The sequence below is a fragment of the Mobula birostris genome, chromosome 14, assembly GCF_030028105.1.
Source record: "Mobula birostris isolate sMobBir1 chromosome 14, sMobBir1.hap1, whole genome shotgun sequence".
In the NCBI taxonomy this organism is placed as follows: Eukaryota; Metazoa; Chordata; class Chondrichthyes; order Myliobatiformes; family Myliobatidae; genus Mobula; species Mobula birostris.
Window position 1 is genome coordinate 72,294,546 of NC_092383.1, and position 24,003 is coordinate 72,318,548.

The following is a 24,003-nucleotide window of genomic DNA, read 5'->3' on the forward strand; positions in this document are numbered from 1 at the left end:
GTTTAGTGGCTGAAAGAAAGTGTTTTATCTGTGGAATCTACTCGTTTTACAGCTAATGGTGTCGTCGGCAGTGTTTGAGTTTTGTACAGTATTTAGCTTGCATCTGTTCCTGACAGGACAGATCTGAACTAAAATATCACCTGTGGCTGTACAAGCTGCAAGTCTTGTCCACAGACACCCAAAACCTCAAGCACACATCATCAGACATGACCCCAGAACAGTGCCTGAATGAACAGGGCAGAGGTTTACTTAATACTGGGGCTTAAACATCATTATTCTTGCACTGAAATTATCTGGTGGATATCATTATCTTGATGGTTGGTAACGCACAGCCTCCCCACTGCTCACAGCCATTAACTCTGACAGCTGAGCTGAGATCTACTCACACATTGCTCACAGGAGGCACAAAGAGACTGCAGATGCTGGCATCCGAAGTGATCACTAAACTCAGTGGATCAGGTAGCATCTGAGGTAAATGGAGAATCATATTTCTGGTCAAGACCATCTAGTCTGAAAGAGGAGAGGCAAGATAGCCAGTATAATGATGTGACGGGAAGGGACGGAGTAGGAACTACTAAGTGATAGGTGGATCCAGGAGTGATAGGCAGACGGAGGAGGGAAGAGTGGAAATAGGGATCTGAGAGGAAATATGTGGAGGCGACAAAGGACTGCAGATGATAGAATCTGATAGGAATGAAAGATGCTTGGAGATGCTTAATGATTACTTGGGGTTTATGTTCTGCCCATTGTCCGGGGAGTGGTGAGCTTCAGAGACAGTCAAATACACATGGCTGTAACAAGCTTCCCAATCAGGCGCAATTCACTTACGTGAGCGAGATGCTGAAGTGGAACCGCTGCCGCAACCCTTTGAAGGTTATGAAGGACTGCCGAGGGAAGCTCCGGGTGGTCATCTCACAGTACGGCTTCTCGTACTCTCCCGGCAGGCAGTCACATTTAAAACCCCCGACCAAAAGGTTCACGCATGCCCCGCCATTCCGACAGATTCCTGGAGAACACCGGCCCGACCGAGAGTTCACTTCACAGTAACTACCTGAAGAAAAGATAAATCAGCTTCATTTCAGTACAGGGATCTGGTTGTAACTAGATGAATTCAGAGTTACAGCAATTAACAGCTCATAGTCAGCGTTAACTAGTGAGATAATGCATTCTAGCAAAATATAGACAGTGCTGTGCAAAAGTCTTAGACACATATACGTAGCTAGAGAGCGTAAGGCTTTAGCACAGTACTGTAGTAATTTTACGTAATTGCACTGCACTGCTGGTGCTGCAGAAGATCCAAATTTCCTGACATACGTGAGTGATGATAAACCTGATTCTGTTATGGGTCTCTATCATGGACAGGGTGTGGGAAACATTCTGTAATGGTCGATAAATGAATTGTTTGGATTCAAATGACCTTGCCTGATGTCTCAGGGCTGGGTGTGTCTGCACCAGCCCCTGGCACTCCTTCTAGCCTGGTGCTCCATCCTCACTATTCCCAATATCCTTTGCTCTGCCAGATATACAAACTCATTCTCCACTCCTCGTTGAAAATTACAGTACTATACAAAGGTATTAGGCACCCTAGCTATATATATGTGCCTAAGACTTTTGCCCAGTACTTTAATTTCCACATGAATAGCAACATGACCAATGTTTACTTGCACCTATTTGCAAACTTTAAAAGAGATGGAAATTGGTTCTTGGGTGAAAAGATTAACTATAATATGAAGTCACACATGGGAGCTGAAATGAACTAAAAAGAAACTGGATGGAATCTTTTCGGCACTATTTTCTGTCTACTAACGTTTTTCCTATAGCTGTGGCCTCACCAGCATCAAGATCAGGTTTATTATCATCGGCATGTGTTGTGAAATGTGTTAACTTAGCAGCAGCATTTCAATGCAATTCACAATATAGAAGAAAAAAATAAGTAGATCAATCACAGTATACAGTATGTATATTGAACAGATTAAAAATCGTGCAAACAGAAATAATACATATTAAAAAAGTGAAGTAGTGTTCGAGGGTTCAATGTCCATTTAAGAATCGGATGGAAGAGGAGAAGAAGCTGTTCCTGAATCACTGAGTGTGTGCCTTCAGGCTTCTGTACCTCCTACCTGATGGTAACAATCTTGTACAACCACAGCATGACCTCCCCATTTCTTTACTCAATGCCCTGACTGATGAAGGTCAGCGTGCCAAAAACCCTCTTCACCACCCTGTCCATCTGAAACTCCACTTTCAGGGAGCTATGTATTTTTACTCCTGGTTCACAACACTCCGCAGGGCTCTGCAGTTCACAGTGAAAATGCTACCTTGATCTGTCTTCCCAAAATACAACACCTCGCACTTATCGAAATTAAACTCCACTTGACCTCGCCCATCTCCTGCGGCTCCACACAAACATGTTCACTTTGAGGGGTCCTATACTCGCTCCCTCCAGTTTCTCTTTCCTCCTTTACATCCTTAACAGGGGCGGCTTGGTTGCATAGTGGTTAGCACAACGTTCTGCCGCCGCCTGTAAGCAATGTGTACGTTCTCCCCACGACCACATGTGTCCTCTGGGTGTTCCGGTTGGTAGGTTAATTGGTCATTGTAAATTGTCCTGTGCTTAGGCTGGGGATAAATCAGTGGGCTACTGTTCAGCGTGGCTCGAAGTGCCAGAGGGGACTACCTCTTGCTCTATCTCCATAAAAGTAGAAAGTTTAATAAGTTGCCACAGAGAATCTGTAAATAAAGGAGCACTGGAGAAAGAAATTGCATGGTTATACAAGACATGTTAATGTCATCTTCACACTACTGTTTACATCTACAGAGTGGAAATCCTGACAGAAAATGTATCTTATGTGGAGGTCTGATATTCTAAGGGTGGTGCCATACCTCAGTAAGTGCAAAGATGGTTTTCTTTAGAAAACTATTGAAATAACTGAAATATGGATTCATTTGTCTGTTGTATTCACTGCAGGTGGAACTGCAAAGCAGAATGTGAGGGATTTTATGAATTATATGGCTTCTTTTGGCCAGTTCTTCCAGCAAATCCCAAGCTGCAGTGGAAACATTTCTGTAAAATGATGAATGGCCCGCAACCTGGAATATTAACTGTTTTCCTTTCCAACTGTGACTCTCGGTGACTCCACTGGTCACGGCCCATTACGGGACCCATTGTTATGCTTATGACTAGCCACCTGGGGTGAACTGGGAGTCTCAGGGCACAAAGCTCATATTCCACGCTGTGGACCATTCATCAAAATACAGAAATGTTCTGCTAATATGTCATCAACCTGCACTGTTCATCTTCCACATATTCTGAAAGATCTTCCCAGTGCTTTATAGTTTTGTAACTATTATCAAACTTGCTGAGCATTCAATAATCTTTCATAATGCTACATGCATAGAAAACATCCAGAAAGTCCACAGAATCATTTGGATTAGCATCTGAGGGTACAGAGTTTTCAGAAATAACTTCAATATATCTATGAATTGAATTCAATTGAATTGACATTATTACTTACATCCTTCATATACACGAGGAGTAAAAATCTTTGTTATGTCTCTGTCTAAATGTGCAATTTATAGTAATTTATAATAAATAGTGTGTACAACAGGACAGTCAATACAACATAGAAATACAATTGTATCAGCATGAATTAATCAGTCTGATGGCCTGGTGGAAGAAGCTGTCCCGGAGCCTGTTGGTCCTGGCTTTTATGTTGCGGTACCGCTTCCCGGATGGTAGCAGCTGGAACAGTTTGTGATTGGGGTGATTCAGATCCCCGATAATCCTTCGGGCCCTTTTTACACACCTGTCTTTGTAAGTGTCCTGAATAATGGGAAGTTCACATATACTGATGCGCTGGGCTGTCCGCACCACTCTCTGCAGAGTCCTGCGATTGAGGGAAGTACAGTTCCCATACCAGTCAGGATGCTCTCAATTGTGCCCCTGTAGAAAGTTCTTAGGATTTGGGGGCCCGTACCAAACTTCTTCAACTGTCTCAGGTAAACGAGGCACTGTTGTGCCTTTCTCACCACACAGCTGGTGTGTACAGACTACGTGAGGTCCTCAGTAATGTGGATGCCGAGGAATTTAAAGCTGCTTATCCTCTCAACCCCAGATCCATTGATGTTAATGGGGGTTAGTCCGTCTCCATTCCTCCTGTAATCCACAACCAGCTCCTTTGTTTTTGTGACATTGAGGGACAGGTTGGTTTCTTGACACCACAGTGTCAGAGACCCTATAGGCAATCTCGTTATTGTTTGAGATGAAGCTAATCAATGTAGTGTCGTCAGCAAATTTAATTAGCAGATTAGAGCTGTGGGGGGGGGGGGGCGACACATTCATGGGTATACGGGGAGTAAAGGAGGGGACTCAGTACACAGCCCTGACGGGCTCCTGTATTGAAAGTCAGAGGGTTGGAGGTGAGGGACCCCACTATTACTACCTGCTGGTGATCTGACAGGAAGTCCAGGATCCAGCTGCACAAAGCAAGGTCAAGTCCAAGGCTTCTGAGCTTCTTGTCGAGCCTGGAGGGAATTATGGTGTTGAATGCTGAACTGTAGTCCAAGAACAGCATTCTCACATAAGCATCCTTCTTCTCCAGATGTGTAAGGATGGTGTGTAGAGCTGTGGCTATTGTGTCATCTGTCGATCAGTTGTGTCAGTAGGCGAATTGTAGGGGGTCCAGTGTGGGTGGTAGCAAGCTGCAGATGTAGTCCTTGACCAGCCTCTCAAAGCATTTGCTCATTACTGAGGTAAGTGCGACAGGATGCTAGTTGTTCAGGCATGTTACCTTGGTCTTTTTAGGTACACGAACAATGGTGGATGTTTTGAAGCAGGAGGGCACTCTAAACTGGGAGAGGGAGAGATTAAAAATGTCTGTAGACACACCAGCTGGTTATGCTGCGCACACTCTGAGTAGCCTCCCTGGGATGCCATCCAGTCCCACAGCCTTGTGGCTGTCCACTGATTAGAACACCTGCATACTTCAGCCTCAGAGTTCACCAAGCTGCAGGCATCTTTGGTGGCTCTCCTCTGGGGCTCAGTGTTGGCGACATCAAATCAGGCATAAAAAAGATTTAGCTCATCTGGGAGAGAGGCAGCGATGTGGGAAACTCCACTGCATTTAGATTTGAAGTCCTCAATGGTGTGCAGAGCTGGCCATAAGCTGCATGTGTTGTTGGTGGAGAGTTGTACCTGGATCTTGTCTCTGTACTGTCTTGATGACTTTGCGCAGATCGTAGCTGCATTTCTTGAGTTCCTGTTGGTCACCGGCAACGTAAGCTCTGTGTTGCACAGTAAGTGCTGCTCAGGGTTCCTGGTTTGGAAAGACCCTGACCGATTTCTGGGGGACAACATCCTCAATGCACTTCCGGATGAAAATCTTGACCCCTTCCGTGAACTCGGAGACATCCTTATCATGGAAGACATTCCAGTTGACGTCATCAAAGCAGTCCTGTAACATGGAGGCCAATTGGGTGGACCAACAGTGGACGGATTTAACTATGGCTGCCTCTTGATTCAGCTTCTGCCTGTACCTCGGCAGAAGCAAGATGGAGGAGTGATCCGATTTTCCAAATGGCGGGCAGAGGAGCTGCTGCGGAAGGGAGAGTTGCAGTGGTCGAGTATGCTATCTCCCCATGTGCTCATCTGGATATGTTGACAAAATTTCGGAGGGACTTCCTCACTTGGAGCTGCATTAGTTGATTGACTCTGTATTATATAAGAACTTCATCCTGTTGGCTAGGACTCTGGCACTAACACTCTCATCGCTCCATCAAGAGATTGTTCCACCTCAGAGCCTTCAGCATAAACATTTAACACAATAGTGCAGCGTTGAGGAAATCTTACACATTAAGAGATGTCGGAATTTAGATTAAATGTTAAATCAAATCTTTGTCTGCTCTCATGAATTGATGCAAGTGATCCCATGGCGCCATTGTGAAGAGCTGCTGCTTTTGCTACCCCTTATCGAAAGTTATTAACACAGATTATCTAACCACTATCCGCCTACTCTTCATGGAATTTACTGCACATGACTCAGTTGTCACTATTCTACCCGATGTACTTCATTCACAATAAGGAACTGTGGGTCTTTCTGAGATCAATGTGAGAGGCATTAAAGAAATTCAAGTCACATTTTTTGCATAAAGAAGGTAAAATTGCAAGAGTGAGCAGTCCTGACTCCATTTCCAGAGATCACAATTACTCAACCATATTCACCCACACAAGCCCCAAATTCTAAACATGGTATATTCCAATTTAGTGAAATTAAACTGACCCAATGCACCAAGAATTAGATTATGATTTCCCATGTGTAAAAAAACTATCAACTAACATGATACAATTCTAATAAAAAAAATCATAGCAGGCTTTTTTATTTTTCAACCATAATTTGATTTAGACATTTGAAATTAAAAAGAGTACATGTTACAGGTAATCATTTGAAATCCCACAAAGCATAGACTGTTTTATTGATTAACAAAGTGGTAATTAAAACTATCTACCCGTCAAAATAATTGCATTCACTGTGTGGGAGAATGAAAAAGCACAGGCAACTCTTCTGAATCAAGCAATTGAATTCTTCTGATAATTCGTCTGATTCAAGCAATTGAGCCAACATTTGATAAACACCATTTAAGTTTGAGGCTGGTCTTCAGTTACACACTTGTTACAATTACAGCTGAACATTCAGAACACTCATTGTAATATTGGCAGTGGTCACTGCAACCTGGCCTGTGTGTGAGGACATGATACAATACGGATTTCAGATACAGTGGCATATGACAGAGATCTGGGAAAATGCCCACATGGAATTCCGAGCTGCTTATGAAGAAACTTTTGAGGATAATTCTGCAGAGTACATAAGAAGGAACTTGGAGGGAGCAGGTAGTCTTTTTGTTGTCCCTGCCAATAACGAACATACATTTGATATGTCAATGTCATGAGTATTAATCACTTGCTGAGGAGCAGTTAAAAGTACTTTGGGTTGTGAGCAACTACTTCCTTGCCAAATACTTGATGTTGATTTTGAACATTTTTATGCATTTTCATTCTTTATCAATTCCAGTCACAAAATAAAGGACAAGATTAATTTCATTGGCACTCTCAATCCCCTGGTTATCATCTGTAAATTGAATGACTGATTGGCAGAGATGTCAAGAAGTAGTTTCTGTCAGTGTTTACTCTGTTCCATTGTAGCTTTCTGCATCAGATCTTGTAACTTTCACCCAATCATGAGCTAAAATTAAATGCCAAAGAAGAAAAAAAATCCTGGCATCAAGGAAACTATTAAAGAGAATGAAACGTTGGACTTAATAAGTACAGACGAGATGTCAGGGGTAAGTTTTTTTTTACGCAGAGAGTGGTGAGTGCGTGGAATGGGATGCCGGCGACAGTGGTGGAGGTGGATACGATAGGGTCTTTTAAGAGACTCCTGGACAGGTACACGGAGCTCAGAAAAATAGAGGGCTATGGGTAAACCCAGGTAATTTCTAAGGTAAGGACATGCTCAGCACAGTTTTGTGAGCTGAAAGGCTTGTATTGTGCTGTAGGTTTTCTATGTTTCTATTCCTGAGGTTTCTGGACAATTCAAGATCAAGTGACAATGCACACGTGGAGCTTGAGTATTGTGTGGCAATGGATATGATTGGCCAAGGGGAGGAGAGTTATAAGCAGACTGAAAGCCATTGCTGTAGGCCTTTCACCAATGAGCACATAGACTGCGGCTGAACAATAACTCAAACAATCTTTAGTCTTTACCATCAAAGTCATTACATTCTTGGCCCCACCCACAGCACAGAGGAAAGGACTCCGAACCATTGAATAACGAATATCAAAGAGCAGAGAGTAACAAGTCTTTCAGGTGCAATATTTCACAGGCATACTCCCCCTATTGTACCTACTGCAGGAAGAGTTCCTGCACAGAAAGGGGTGTGACCTAGATCATATTTCATATCTGGACTAACAGCCATGGCAAACTCCTGACATCAGCGAAGCTTTTGCAGAATGCTGATGGACTGACAGTAATTGCTTGAAAATGGTCAAACTCACATTATCCAACCAGAAAATGGTATGCTGCTGGGATGAATGGGGGCTGTGGTAGTGACGTGTGGGGGGCGTTGGTGGTGGGTGACTGCGATTGCAGAAGATGCATTACAGCATCATTTTTAATTTAATATGTCAATTGTTTAATGTTATGGGAGTTTCAAACAATACAAGCATGCATTAGATGTTGTCATTTTTGAAAGAAAACAGCATTTCCTTTTTTCTCCAAATTAATTATTTTCTTCCTCTCATCTATCTACCCAGTTGGTGATGAATTAGGTGGGTAATGATCTGTACGCAACACTGCACATTCAGTGATCATACTTTCAAGTGAGAGCCTCAATATTGAAGCATCAACAGACAATCTGATGGTTAAACGTCGACTGTACTTTTTCCCCCCCCATTGATGTTGCCTGGACTGCTGAGTTCCTCCAGCATTTTGTGTGCGTTGCTTGGATTTCCAGCATCTGCAGCTTTTCACTTGTTTGTGTAAGAACAGAATGACATCAGTTCACCATTCAGCCTCTCATTTCTGTGCTGGTTCTCCACCACAGCAGCCCACTAGTCTCTTCTCCTTACTTTGAGAGTATTGCTTCACTTTACAATATTCAAGTTCCCTCATGAAAGCAACAGTTGAAACCACTTCTGTCACACAATTTTTTTTTAAATTGTGCTTCCTCAATCTATTGAACAGTGAAGGTTACCTAAAATTACAAGGCAACATTGATCCACTGAATAAGTTGGCCGAGAAATAGCAAATGGAGTTTAATTCAGCTAAGTGTGAAAACTTTGGACAGCCATATCAAGGTAAGACTTCCACTATGAGGAGCAGGACCCTGGGGAGTGTCATAGAACACAAGAAATTTGGAGTTCAGAGATACGGTTCCCTAAAAGAGGAGTCATAGGTAGACAGGGCAAAAAAGCAGGCATCCCACCTCTCCCGCATATTAATAGTGGCTCCCTGACGTCCGCAAATTGTATACAATATTACGGAAATCAATTTTTTTGAGAGAGAGCGAGCGCAAAAGCAAGAAAACAAGTGCGAGTGAGAGCGCACGTGCGAGAGAGAGAGAGAGCGAGAGTGGCCACGAGAAAGACAGAGAGAGAGCGCGTGCCAGAGAGAGAGAGAGAGAGAGATCCAAAAAAAGTCAGAGTGGCAGAGTGTTCCAAAAAAAGAAAATATAAAATGTACGTCACCCCAGACTACACTAAAGTGTACCCCTGCCTAGTAAGGGTCAAAAATAATGACAGTGTTGCTCGCTGCACTGTTTGCAACAGTGACTTTTCTATTGCCCGTGGTGGGTTAAGATTGTATAAGACATGTTGAGGTGAGATTAACAGGTGTCATTCGTTCATTAGCATAGCTAACGTTATTTAAACTAGCTGGCTGGCTGCTAAGGAGCTACTCTATTGCAGACATCCCACCTCTCCCGGAAGTTCTGGGAGTCTCCCGCGAATTACCTCCCTGAAATGAGTTTTTGCAGGGTGGGGTGTCTGATAAAGGTCTTTGACGTGTTGACCTTCATCAGTCAAGACACTGACTGCAGAGGCCAGGAAGTCATGATATGTTCTGCAAGACGCTGATGAGGCCACACTTGGAGTATTGTATTCATTTTGGTCACCTTGCTTAAGGAACAATGTTATTCAACTGAAAAGTGGGAAGAAAAGGTTTACAGCATATTGCCTCTAAGCTGTGCACGTGCACACACGTTTTTCAACCAGCACACAAAGGAAATTAATGTGCGCACAAAAGGTTAGTTACCTAAAATAATGTAGTAATTAATAATTATACTTATTGAAAATAATCTTTTGGCTAACCGTTTCTGTTAACTAGTTGGTCGGTTTTTCAAATACCACAATGCACGTCACTAACTTACGTCACCTCACCTTTCCTGTTCCGGTTTGTACAGCTGCATCATGGCGGCGGCATCTTTGGCAGACAGTGTTCATATCGTAAAGTTTATAAAGGTCTGTTTCGAATCCTGTAGATAGCTTACTAAGTTTTTATTGGAAAAAATATTGATTCACTATGTCGAATTCAAAAGCAGCAAAGGGCGTGAAACGCAAAAGAACTGCAAATTTGTTCAAAGTTGAATGGCTTAACAAAATAGTAGAAACTGCTACACCGAAAGCTCATGAGGTCATGAACATTCAGCTATGAGAAATATTTATGGATGATTCGGAAACTGGAGTTATCTGTTTGTACTTTTTTTGATGCGAAAGTTTGTGTACAAAAGCTCAGGCAACAGAACCTGTCATTACCCTTTACAGGAGTGCTATGCATGTTACGGTTGAGTGCAGATGAGTGAGAGCGAAGACAATCAAACCCAGAGGAGATCAAAGTTGAGGTACAAGAATGGTCAGCTTTTGATTTCTCCACAATTGCAGATTGTGACTTCACATCTGGTGATAAACAAGTTAATGCCTTATGTCTAAAATATCATGATTTTCTAGCTGAAAATACTGTAATAGACAGTTTAATGATTTCAAATTTTCCGTGCAACAAAAAATTAAATCCAAACTGATTTCAAACTTTGCTCGAACGGTGGTTTTCGTACTTCAAAATGAACAGCTTTGCGACCTTGCACAGTTGATGGACATTGGGGGAACCTTTCTTGTGTCTAGTGCGGACTGTGAGCAAAGTTTTAGCCTAATGAATCAATTCAAAAACAAGCCGAGAAACCATTTAGGTGAATGTCATTTGGGTATATTAATCAGAATCAAAAGCTATCAATTGGATGGAAGTTCTGTTAGTCTAGATAGTGTTTACAAAGAATGGGTAAATGCCAAAGACAGGAGAGAGAAAAAATAACCGAGTGACTTAATATGTATGTTATTTTGTTGTTATTCTGTGCAATTTTCTGTCAAATATTTTGTAAACCTACATAAACCGTGCCATGTGTGAAATCAGTGCGCACATACGTTTGTCACAGGAAAACAATTTGCACCATGTAAGATTTTTGCGCAAACTGACTAACTAAAAATTAGAGGGAACATTGTTTACAAGGATGTTGCCAGGACTTGAGGGTCTAAGTTACAGGGCAAAGTTACACAGGCTAGGACTGGAGCATAGAAGATTATGAGGTGATCTTAACAAGATGTTGAAAATCATGAGGAATGTACTGGAGATGAGATGAATGCACTCAACCTTTTCCCTGCACTGAGGAATCAAGAACTAGAGGGTGTGAGTTTAAGGTGAGAGGGGAAAGTTTTAACTGGAAGTTAAGGGGCAATTTTTCTTAGATGTAGGGTTCTCAGTAATATTAGATGGACTGTTACCTGTTAAATGCCTATTACAAAATGGCTTCTCTGAAGTGTTAAAATAAAATGGTTTCTCATGCTGTAAACTGCCGAGTAAGGAGTTCTCTGTAGCAGCATGTTTGGGTTATACTTAGAGATGATGGAAATTGCATTCGTTTGCTCGCCAATGGAAGTCATGTTATGCTATCTTGTATGTGTGTGCTGAGCTGAGAATCGTCGGCTTTTCGGGAGGAGGACCGAAGAGGAAGGACGTGCTGGACGCGCTCTGGTCGACCACCGTGGTTGGTCCCAGGCGGCGGGTCAAGGAGGTCGGTGGGGATTGAATGGTGGAATGAAGACCCCCGTTAATTGAGCACCAACGGTTGTGCACGAAGTGGTTGAACTCTGTTAAGTTTGGCGCCTTTTACTTTCCTTTTATATTGTATCTCCATTAATTACATAGTTCCAGTAAGATCTATAAAATGTAATCTGTAAATCGTACGTTGTGTGCTGTCTGATATTTGATGTGTGAGTTTGTACCAGGTGGCATTACACAGCAACTACGCAAACGTGAGACATGGTTCGCCGGGCAGACAGGGTTTCCCCTACATAAACACGAGCCGATAGTCCTGAGCATTATATAAATAAAAGGGGGTATGGTTGTGCACTGAGCTGCCAGGGGAAGTGGATGAGGGAGGTACAGTGACAACTTTTAAAAGACACTCGAACAGACACATGGATCAGAAAGTTGAGATGGCTCTGAGCCAAACACTGACAACTGTAATGAGCTAGGAAGGGCATCTTGGACCAGATGGGCTGAAGGGTCTCACCTGTGCTTGGAATAAAACGAACACTGATTAGAATTTACGTCTTTTATTTCTAGTCACTAGGTTAATTGGGAACTGCTGCACTTCACGAAAGTCATAAAGACAAATTTTACTTTGAAACTTTTGTAATTTCTTATCTGTAAGCTATCCTCCAATTATGATCTTGTTTTGAAAGGATTGTTTTATTTTAGCTCGTTTATAATAACTAAATCAACTAAAATTGTTCTTGCTTAAGGGCTTTCATTATTTATTCGTATCAATTTTATCTACAGCAAATTTCTTACAATTTCCTTGTTCAGTGGTTTCACATTATTTTTTATATTTAAAGTTTCTTAAATTCATTAGATTCCATTTCTCCCTGGGGTCTGTATTTTCTGACTCATACTTACTGAAACAAATGTCAGTTTTGCAAGGTGCAGCTTTGAGGCCTGAATAATAATGACCTAAGGTGTTTATCGTGGCTACTTCTGGCCACTGTAAAATCTTAATGGGTATATAATGTCTACTGAGTAGAGATGTACTGCTGCTACTGTACAATTAAGTCAATTCAAAAAGTCTTTACTGTTACTATACAATTAAGATAATTTAATACTCACACACTTTGATATACTGGTAACATAAAGAGTATTCTAACCATTTGAGGACATTTGTCTAATAAGTATCAAATACTTAGCACAAGGTCTTTTAACCATTGCTGTTTTAGCCTGCACTGGAAGAAAATCCCCCTGAGACTTCTGCCACCTAAAAGAACAAAGGCAACTGGTGACCTGAAAAAGGCCACCTGCAAATTATCCTCCAAGGCATATACCATGTTGACTTGGAAGCACTTTGCCCTTCCTGTATTGTTACTGAATCATAATTTACAGCTTCAGTTCAGCAACACTATGACCCCTTTGATCACTACACAGAAAAAACTACAGAAAGATGCGAACTCAGCCAGTTCCACCATGGGCATTGGCCTCCCCCGGCATTGAGGACATCTTCAAAAGGCAATGCCTCAAAAAGGCAGCATCTGTCTTTAAAGAACCCCATCTCATCTCAAAGACATGCCCTTTTCTCATTGCTACCATCAAAGAGGTAATACAGGAACATAAAGACATACATTTAATATTTTGGAAACAGCTTTTTCCCCCTCTGCCGATAGATTTCTGAATGGACAATGAACTTATATACATTATGTCACTACCTGTTTCTTCCTTTTGCTCTCTTTTTGTACGACTAATTTAATTTTAAAAATATTTCTTATGTAATTTATAGTTTTTTAAATGTTTTGCAATATACTGCTGCTGTAAACACCAAATTTCACAACATTTGATTGTGATATTAAACCTAATTCTAATTCTAAAATGGGTTTTGCTATTTTTGTTCTGGTTGTTTTATCTTGTAAAAATTATGGATATTTTATGTTTAATTTATGCTTCTTTTTGTAAATGCTGTGTATATGAATTCAAGGTGCCTGTGATGCTTCTGAAACTTAAGATTTTCATTGCACCCGTATATACATGGATGTGTGCATATGATAACAAACTTGACTTTGATAATGCGGACACAAGAGAGACTGCAGATGTTGAAAAGATGGAGCAACGCCCAACATGCAGGAGAAACTTAGCAGGTCAGGGCAGCTACTATGGAGGGAAATGGACAGTCAATATGGGGAGAGATTAAATAGGACAATTGTTTAGAAGAATGAAGATCTCATTCACACTTGCATAATTCTTAAAGGGCTGAACAAGCTGGATTCAAGGAGCAACACCAGCAAAATGCTGAGGAGGATGAGCGGTCAAGCGGTGTCTATCAAGGGGAATAAAGAGTCGATGTTTAGGGCTGAGGTCAGGTAGCATCTATAGAGAAGAATAAAAGGTCGATGTTTTGGGACGAGACCCTTCATCAGTGTTGAGTTCCTCCAACATTTTGCGTTTATTACTCTGGGTCTCCAGTATTTGCAGAATCTCTTGTGTTTACGGATGTAAGGAAGATGTTTCCATTGCCTGCAGGATCAGGAACCAGGGATTACAGCCTCAGAGTAAGAGTTAAACAATTATGGGGGGCGTCACGTGATGACGTGGGATTGAGACGTGTAAATCCAGCTCTCCCGCAACAAATCAGTAAAGTACCGTTTAAACAAAACAAAGTTAGTAAATATTTTCTGAAGACTATTTATAAACTTTGTAAGACTACTTTACGATATGCCTCCTAAACCGCAACAAAAGAAGTCTGCTGTTGCGAAGCAGCCGTGAGACGGGAAGAAAAAAGGGCCTACTGCAACGATGGAGCCTCGGACTCAGGTTGGATCTCCTTCGGTAGAACAGGGAGCAATGGCGGTGGTAACGGCTTCTTCGAAGAAGACACCGGAAATGCGCATGCGCAAAGAAGAGCGCATGCGCAAATCGACACAACGCAAACTACAAGAACCGACAGCCACTGCAATTGAAAATGACTCAGAGTCAGAATTGGATTCTGCAGAGAACACAGATGAAGAAGAGGAGGAAGAATTGGAAGCGATTGGAAGTAAAGGAGATGATAGAGATATGAGAGAGGCTATATTGCAGTTAATAGCTGAATTAAGAAAAATAAGAGAAGAGCTTAGAGATACGAAGATGTGCTATGACAAAGTTATGGCAAGACAGGACAAAATGGATAAGAAGCTTCAGAAGATGGAAAGAGCAAGGGGGCATATGAATGATAGAGTGGAAAAAACAGAAAATGATCTGCTTGTCTGGAATTCGGAAAGAAACCGACTCTTGGAGAAAGTGGACATGTTGGAAAATTTTAGTAGACGTAATAATATTAAAATTGTTGGTCTTAAAGAAGGTAGGGAGGGAGATAAACCAATAGAATTTTTTCAAAGATGGATCCCGGATGTTTTGCAAATGGAAGAGGAGGTTCGACCAATTGAAATTGAGCGGGCACATAGAGCTTTAAGACCAAAACCAAAAGATGACCAATATCCACGATCGATTTTAATAAAATTCTTAAGATTTCAAGATAAGGAAAGGATTCTACAGGCAGCTGCTCGAGCTGCCAAAGATAGAAAAGGGCCATTGTTAATTAAAGGGAACAAAGTTTTTTTCTACCCTGATATAAGTTACGAACTTTTGAAGAGAAGGAAGAAATTTAACCCAGTGAAAAAAACCCTATGGGATCATGGTTATCAATTTACACTGCATTATCCTGCAAGCTTGAAGATTTTTTTGCCTGGTGGAGAAAAATGATTTTTTGATGACTACCAGAAAGCAGAGCAGTTTGTGCGAGATTCTCTGAATATTCACCAAATACAAGAACAAACCCAGGAGAGCGAGATAGATTGAAGATGAAGATTGGGTTAAAGAATGGACTTGTTGGATTTTTGAAGCTGGATGAATGTATAAATATATTATTAATTATACGAGGGGGTAAGAAAGGTTAAAACTGGAGGAATATTAGTTGGGAATAGTAATATTAATTTTGTCTATATATATATATATATATATATATATATATATATATATAATGTTTTCTTTGTTGCAGGGGAGCTGGAAGAAGCACTGATTGATTGCTACGCTAGTCATGTGTGCAAGCGTGGCTTTTGCCACGACCCGTAAAATGGAGGGGGGTAGTGTTGTGTATCCTTTCATTCACAACATTAGTGGGGGGGTATTTTGTTTTTTCTTTTTTTGTTTCTTTTCTATCTTCTTTTTTCTTTCTGCCTGGAAGGTTGGGAGGGAGACACATAGCAACATGGTGACGTTTAAAGAGATTCCCCAAGGAACTATGAGAGTTGAGAAGATAAATAATGTTTTAGATTGGAGTAACTTGGTTAAGAATAATGACTAATTTATTGAATTTTTTGCGTTTTAATGTTAACGGGCTTAATGGACCAGTGAAAAGAAAAAGAATCTTAACACATATTAAAAAAATGAAGATAGATTTAGCTTTTTTCCAGGAAACGCACCTAACGGAAACAGAACATCAGAAACTAAAGAGAGATTGGGTGGGTAGTGTTGTTGCGGCTTCATTTAATTCAAAAGCAAGGGGAGTAGCAATTTTGATCAATAAAACATTACCAATTAGAATACAAAATGTAATAACTGATTCTGCGGGGAGATATGTGATTATACATTGTCAACTTTTTTCTGAACTATGGACTTTTATGAATATTTATGCACCAAACGAAAATGATGCAAAATTCATACAAGAACCTTTTCTGAATTTGGCGGATGCGCATGAAAAAATATTAATTGGAGGAGATTTTAATTTTTGCTTAGACCCAGTCTTAGATAGATCAACCAAGGCTGTTATAAAATCGAAGGTAGTAAATTTAACTTTATCATTGATGGAGGATTTAAATCTGATTGATATATGGAGAAGAATCAATCCTAAAGAAAGAGACTATTCGTTCTACTCCCATAGACATAAAACTTTTTCAAGGATAGATTTGTTTCTATTATCAATGCATATTCAACACAGAGTGAAAAATATGGAATATAAAGCAAGAATATTATCAGATCATTCCCCTTTATTAATGACAATAATAATGGCTGATAAGGAAGAAGTGGCTTATAGATGGAGATTTAATTCAACATTATTAAAACATCTAGATTTTTGTGATTTTATGAAAAAACAGATTCAATTTTTTTTGGATACAAATTTTCATTCAGTGGATGATAAATTTATATTATGGGATGCGATGAAAGCATATCTTAAGGGCCAGATAATAAGTTATACGTCTAAAATTAAGAAAGAATATATGGCAGAACTAGATCAATTGGAAAAAGAGATTACAAAATTAGAAAAAGAATCTCAAAGATATATGTCAGAAGAAAAACGAAAACAACTTGTCAATAAGAAGTTACAATATAATACGCTTCAGACATATAGAACGGAAAAAGCAATTATAAGAACTAAACAAAGGTATTATGAGTTAGGTGAGAGAGCACATAAAATTCTTGCCTGGCAGTTGAAAACAGAACAAGCTTCCAAAACAATAAATGCAATTAGAACAAGGGCAAATAAAATATCTTATAAACCTCTTGAAATAAATGAAACCTTTAAAAATTTCTATTCTGAATTATATCAATCAGAATCCCAAAATGATGTTAACGAGATAGAAAGGTTTTTATCACAAGTTTCTCTTCCAAAATTGAATTTGGAAGAACAGAAGGGATTAGATATGCCTTTTACATTAAAAGAAGTTGAAGAAGCTTTAGGATCACTCCAAAGTAATAAATCTCCAGGAGAAGATGGTTTTTCACCTGAATTTTATAAAAAATTTAAAGATTTATTATTTCCTCTTTTTATGGAACTAATACGTCAAGCAGAAAAAATACGTAAACTTCCAGGATCTTTTTCAACAGCGATTGTAATAGTATTGCCAAAAAAAGACAGAGACCCTATGAAACCAGCATCATACAGGCCTATTTCTTTATTGAATACGGATTATAAAATAATAGCAAAAACTTTATCGAATAGATTATCTAAATATTTACCAAAATTAATACATATGGATCAAACAGGATTTATTAAAAATAGACAATTGGCAGATAATGTAACCCGGTTACTCAGTATAATTCATTTGGCACAAAAAAGGGATGAGAAGAGTATAGTAGTAGCTTTGGATGCAGAAAAAGCATTTGATAGATTAGAATGGGATTTTTTATTTAAAGTACTAGAAAAATATGGGTTAGGAACATCTTTTATAAATTGGATTAAAACTTTAAATTCTAACCCTAAAGCTAAAGTAGTGACAAACTCTCAAATTTCAACACCATTCCAGTTAAAAAGGTCAACTAGACAAGGTTGTCCACTATCACCTGCTTTATTTGTATTGGCGATAGAGCCATTAGCAGAACTAATTAGAATTGATCCAGATATTATGGGTTTTAGAGTTAATCAGGAGGAATATAAAATTAATCTTTTTGCCGATGATGTTTTGATCTATTTAACAAACCCACAACATTCGTTACATAAATTATCTTCTAGATTGGAAGAATATGGGAAGGTATCAGGTTACAAAATAAATTGGGATAAAAGTGAAATTTTACCTCTTACTAAAGGAGACTATAGTCAATGTCGATTAGTAACCCAAGTTAGATGGCCGGTAAATGGTATAAAGTATTTAGGTATAAGACTTGATAATGATGTAAAGAACTTATATAAATTTAATTATTTACCACCATTGAAAAAAATTCAAGAAGATCTTGACAAATGGATGATATTACCAATAACATTAGTAGGTAGAGTCAATGTTGTAAAAATGAATATATTTCCTAGATTACAGTATTTGTTTCAAACATTACCAATACAATTGCCACAGAAATTTTTTCAAGAGTTAAATAAATGTGTGAGAAAATTTCTTTGGAAAGGTATAATGTCAAGAATATCATTGGAAAAATTGACATGTAAATTTGGGTTAGGAGGGTTACAACTTCCAAACTTTAAAAACTATTATAAAGCAAATCAACTTAGATTTATTGCATCTTTCTTCGATGATCGAAAACCAGCATGGATTAAAATAGAACTAGACAAGATAGGAGAAAATAGACCTGAAGATTTTATATATAAATGGGAATCTAAATTGATACACGAAAAGAATAAATCTCCTATATTAACACATTTGATTGATCTATGGAATAAGATAAATGTTGATAATGAAACACAGAAATCTCTATTAGCAAGGAGGCCTTTGTTCCAAAACAGACTTATTCCTTTCACAATGGACAATCAACTTTTATATAATTGGTACCAAAAAGGGATTAAATTTATAGGAGATTGTTTTGAACGAGGTATATTGATATCATTTGAACAATTAAAGGATAAATATAAAATATCTAATAATACTTTCTTTTGTTACTTTCAGTTAAGGGCTTACCTAAAAGGTAAGCTGGGTCAAACAATGTTTTTGCCAAAACCTAATGAAATTAAAATTTTAATACAAAAAGGGAAAATTAAAAAAATTATTTCTTGTATGTATAATTTGATTCAAGAACAGACAATTAAACAAGGAACCCATAAGTCAAAGCAAAAATGGGAAACAGATCTGAATATTAATATTGATGAAACAAATTGGTCAAGACTTTGTCTTGACAGTATGACAAATACAATAAATGTTCGACTTAGATTAGTACAATATAATTTTTTACACCAATTATATATTACACCGCAAAAAATAAATAGATTAAATTCAAATCTATCTGATAAATGTTTTCGGTGTAATCAAGAAATTGGTACTTTTTTTACATTCTACCTGGTCTTGTTTTAAAATTCAACCCTTTTGGATAAATTTAAGAATCTTATTGGAACAAATTACTGGAACTCAACTTCCACATAACCCTGTATTATTTCTATTAGGTGATATTGAAGGGATAAAACCGAAACTTAAATTGAATAAATATCAGAAAGAATTTATAAAAATTGCATTGGCAGTAGCTAAGAAGACTATAGCAGTTACTTGGAAATCTGATTCGTATTTAAGTATGGATCGTTGGAATAATGAAATGCCTAGTTCTATTCCACTCGAAAAAATTACTTATAATTTAAGAGACAAATATGTAACATTTTTTAATATTTGGCGCACTTATTTACAAAAGATAGGATGGCATATTTAAGTGCTCCGATAAAGACTTTGGTCACTTGGGGAAAGTAACGAATAATTATACCAAATTTATTTTGAATCCCATGGAGCATGTGGGAACCTTCCAATAGCCAGGCGGCTCTTTTCTTCCTTTCTTTCTTTTTCCTTTCTTTCTTTTTAGGTAGGACTATATATGGGGGGGAGAGCGTTAAGGGGAGGGGGGAGGGTAGATTCTATTTTTTCATGTATTCCTTTTGAAAATTCAATAAAAATTATATTACAAAAAAAGAGTTAAACAATTATGATTCAGGTGAGGAGAAATTTCTTCACACTGAGGGTCATGATTCTTTGGAATTTGCTATGCTGGAGCGGATGATGGTTTCTGGTTGTTGACTTTGTATCTATTGCACAGCTACAGCCCTTAACTCAACCTCAGTGAAGCTAAGATTCTTTTATGATCAATTTTACCATAGCCAAGATCATAAAAGTCAAATCTTTTCATAGGTATGCTGACTGGTTTAAAAAAAAAGTTCCAGCTCCCTCAATAAAAATGTATTGTGGGTAAAACTTATAAAGAAATACACTCCAAATTGAGTCAGCAGATTTAGGCTAACAAAATGCAAAGTTAAGAGCTACAACTAGCCAGCATAATTCATTTCAGATTTAGATGCTGTCTCAGGATATGTATTTTGACAATGAATGACAATGAGAGATCATGTCTGTAACTGTGTATCCTTTATAAGGCAAACCAAAAAAAAAATCAGATCAAATACTTTCAAGAAATAGTTAAAGGGCTACTTGCATGCAATTTCTTCAAACTATTTTTCAACAATCAAAATAGTTACCACCTATTAAGCCTAATACTTCTGTCACCTAGAATTACAAAGGCAGATGGCACACAGAAACACACCACCTGCAAATACCCCTCCAAGGCACACAGCATGTTGACTTGAAAATATTTTGCCTTTCCTGCATTATTGCTGGGTGTAAACCATGGAAATCCCAATCCCCAGTGTACTGCAGAAGAACCTTTGCCAGATGGGCTGCATCAGTTTAAGAAGGCAACTTCCCATCACAGCCTAAAGGGTAAATCAAGGATCAGCAATAAATGTTAACATCGGCATCCTGTGAATGAATAACTTATTCATTTAAAAATATTTCGAAGGCCCCCCCCCCAACTTCTTGAGGGCAGATTACAGTTGGACATGAAATTTAATATTGCAAGTATACAGCCATTAATGCACATTTGTGTATTAATTAGATAATCCAACATATCCATAACATTGGTAATTCACTAGCTGATATTCATATCAATATTATCAGTTTTTTGTACCCGGTATCATGTTTTCAAAAAAACCAAAAATATAATCAGAATATTACTGCAATTATTTCTAAAGGTATTTTCAAATGATGGTTCCAACTTTAATTATTAATTACTCAACAGACCTTCTACAATACAGCATGTTTCAGATTATTAAAATGTCAATGTTCATTATGTTCAAAAACAAATTATTTTCATATATTGTGCTAAATTGTACTCAATTTTTATTGATGAATGGTTTGCCACGGTAATTAGCAAAAGGACCCCCTTGTATAACCTGGCACATTTAGTGCTAGTCACACAGAGAAGCGATGAAATGATATGATGCTGCAAGAATTCAGTGACTGTACAGAGATGATAAGGAAGTATGACAGGCCTCATTGAATAAAATGTCCTATGGGCTTAGAAAAAGATTATGGGTGTGAGCCGAAGGAAGAGATGTTGAGTGGAGTGCTGCGCAAAAGGGAGCGGATGAATAGGAAACTGGAGATTTAAGTACTTGGGCTAAATTGGATAGGGATGGCAAACATTAGTTGCCTTCATGCTACATAACTTAACTTCACCTATTTAACCCGGTGAAGACTGTGGAGAAAATTTCTGCTGCTTTTCATTGTCAGAATTTCAGAGTCCGGGTTACAGTAAATAAGCTGTTGTCTGCTGCAGTGTATCACCACAATGTCCAACGCTGGTCAATCCTAGTTCCAAGATAGCTTGCATTGACTAATGGCAGCTGGTACTTCTTATGAAGGAGCTACATCATGGCTGTGAAATTATAGTTTAAAACTTCTTGGAAGAGATGGAAAGTCCCAGGGAAAGTCCCAGTGAAAATGGACTCTATTTTCCCATTGCATCAGTGCAATGGTTGATGAGATGGGTGGAACCCTGGCCAAATTCTGGCCTGGCAGAAAAGTACATGCACACTAGATCAGCAGTCCCCAACCACCGGGCCGCAAAGTAGGTGCTACCAGGCCGCGAGGAAATTATATGAGTCAGCTGCACCTTTCCTCATTCCCTGTCACGCACTGTTGAACTTGAACATAGGGTTTCCAACTGTCCCATATTTGCCAGGACATCCCGTATATTGGGCTAAATTGGTTTGTCCCATACGGGACTGCCATTGTCCCGTATTTCCCCCGCTGAGGTAGGGCGTTCCTATGAAACCTTTCGTGCCAAAGTGGCGTGAAGCAGAAAAGCAATTACCATTAATTTACATGGGAAAAATTTTTGAGCATTTCCAGACCCAAAAAATAACCTACCAAATCATACCAAATAACACATAAAACCTAAAATAACTCTAAAACATAGTAAAAGCAGCAATGATATGATAAATACACAGCCTATATAAAGTAGAAATAATGTATGTACAGTGTAGTCAGGAAGATTAAGCCAAAATCGATTTGTGGAAAAAAAAATCTGCACATACGCGCACATCGTGCATGCGCACACAGGTGCCCGCGCCAGGCTTCATGGTCATGGTAGTCTTTTTCGGGGTAAACACAAGTGTCCCGTCAACACACACAAAAAGTGCTGGTGGAACGCAACAGGCCAGGCAGCATCTATAGGAAGAGGTACAGTCGACGTTTTGGGCCAAGACCCTTCATTGGGAGTGAGAAAGTTGGCAACCCTAACTGTAAAAGACATGTTGAGGTGAGTTTAACACTACTTGAACACCCCTCCAACCCCCAGTTGGCTGGTCCACAAGAATATTGTCAATATTAAACCGGTCCGTGGTGCAAAAAGGGTTGGGGACCCCTGCACTAGATAATGCCCATCAAGATATGGAGTGTGTGGTCAGTGATTGGCTGTGCACTTGGGTTGGAAACCCTTGCACTACTCAGAAGGCAAGCAGTGTAGCACTTGCATAACTCTATTATAATGCCAGCAACCAGGGTTCAATTCTGCCACCATAGAATGTTTGTGCATTCTCCCCATAACCAAATGGGATTCCTCTCCCATTCTCAAGATGTATGGGTTAGTAATTTAATGGGTATAATTGGGTGGCATGGGTTTGTTGGGCCGGAAGGGCCCATTCTCATGCTGTATCTCTAAATAAGTAGTTGCAAATCATCTGGGAACTCTTGATACCACCTGTACACCAACATGAGATTCTGCAAGGTTTCCGCAACCAGCTTCAGTGCCTCAGTGTGAGAGCTTCCAGAACCCTCAAAACCGACAGCTACTGTGATATTAACAGCCACACGTATTGCATTCTAGGCCATCTTCTAACATTGTATAGTATCTTCACTGGGATGTTCTTAATGAAGCAATCTCCTCAAACATTGCTCCCTCTACTAATGAGAAACATTCGCCAAACACCCATGTTCTATATAGTGCCTTTCTCCTCCACTTTCAAGAAGTCCTTCCTTCAAGCATAACCGCATCACACTGCTTAGCATATCCACTCCTCAGTTCATCTATTCCATGGCATTACAGGAGGCAGAATAATTCCCCAAATCTGGACAGGATGTTTCTGATGCTTTTAAATAAAGATATTTCATCTATCCATTGGAGGAATTAAACTGTATGAATGACAAGGACAATGAAATCACACATGCCTATAACTAAAAAATCGTTTCAAAAGTCGTGGTAGAAAAAAAATGGGGCCCATTGTGGGAATGTGGCCTGCAGTCAATGAATAACGTAGCGCTAAACTGGACTGAAATGAACTCCACTAAACATTCCTAGATTGTTTCAAGGACTTTGTGGTTTGATGTTTAATATCCTGTGTGAAGGTATTCACTCAGTTTTTTTTGCCGTTAGTGCGATTTGTTCCTTTTTTTGCATGTTGGGTGTTTGTCATTTTCTTTGAATGCGTTCCATGGCATTTCTTTGTTTCATGGCTGCCTGCGGGAAGATAAACCTCAGGGTTGTATATTGCATAAATACTTTGATAATAAATGTACTTTGAATCTTTGGATAATTCTGCCCTCACTTATGAATCCTGAAGAGCAAGAAGTGAAAGAAGGACTCCACCAAACAGTTCCCTGAACAGGTTTTGATAAAAGATCATCAAGCCGCTCAT

The 24,003-nt window shown here is 39.1% G+C and overlaps 1 protein-coding gene across 5 annotated transcripts in view; it reads right to left on the reverse strand.

The window, feature by feature from the left end:
- celsr2 (cadherin, EGF LAG seven-pass G-type receptor 2) overlaps positions 1 to 24,003 on the reverse strand; it is a 363,567-nt gene that overhangs the window by 184,236 nt on the left and 155,328 nt on the right. For all 5 annotated transcript variants that reach the window (XM_072278658.1, XM_072278655.1, XM_072278659.1 and 2 more), the window contains one exon: positions 829 to 1,051. In XM_072278658.1, coding sequence (XP_072134759.1) covers positions 829 to 1,051 — 223 coding nt within the window. The remainder of the gene's footprint in view (positions 1 to 828; positions 1,052 to 24,003) is intronic.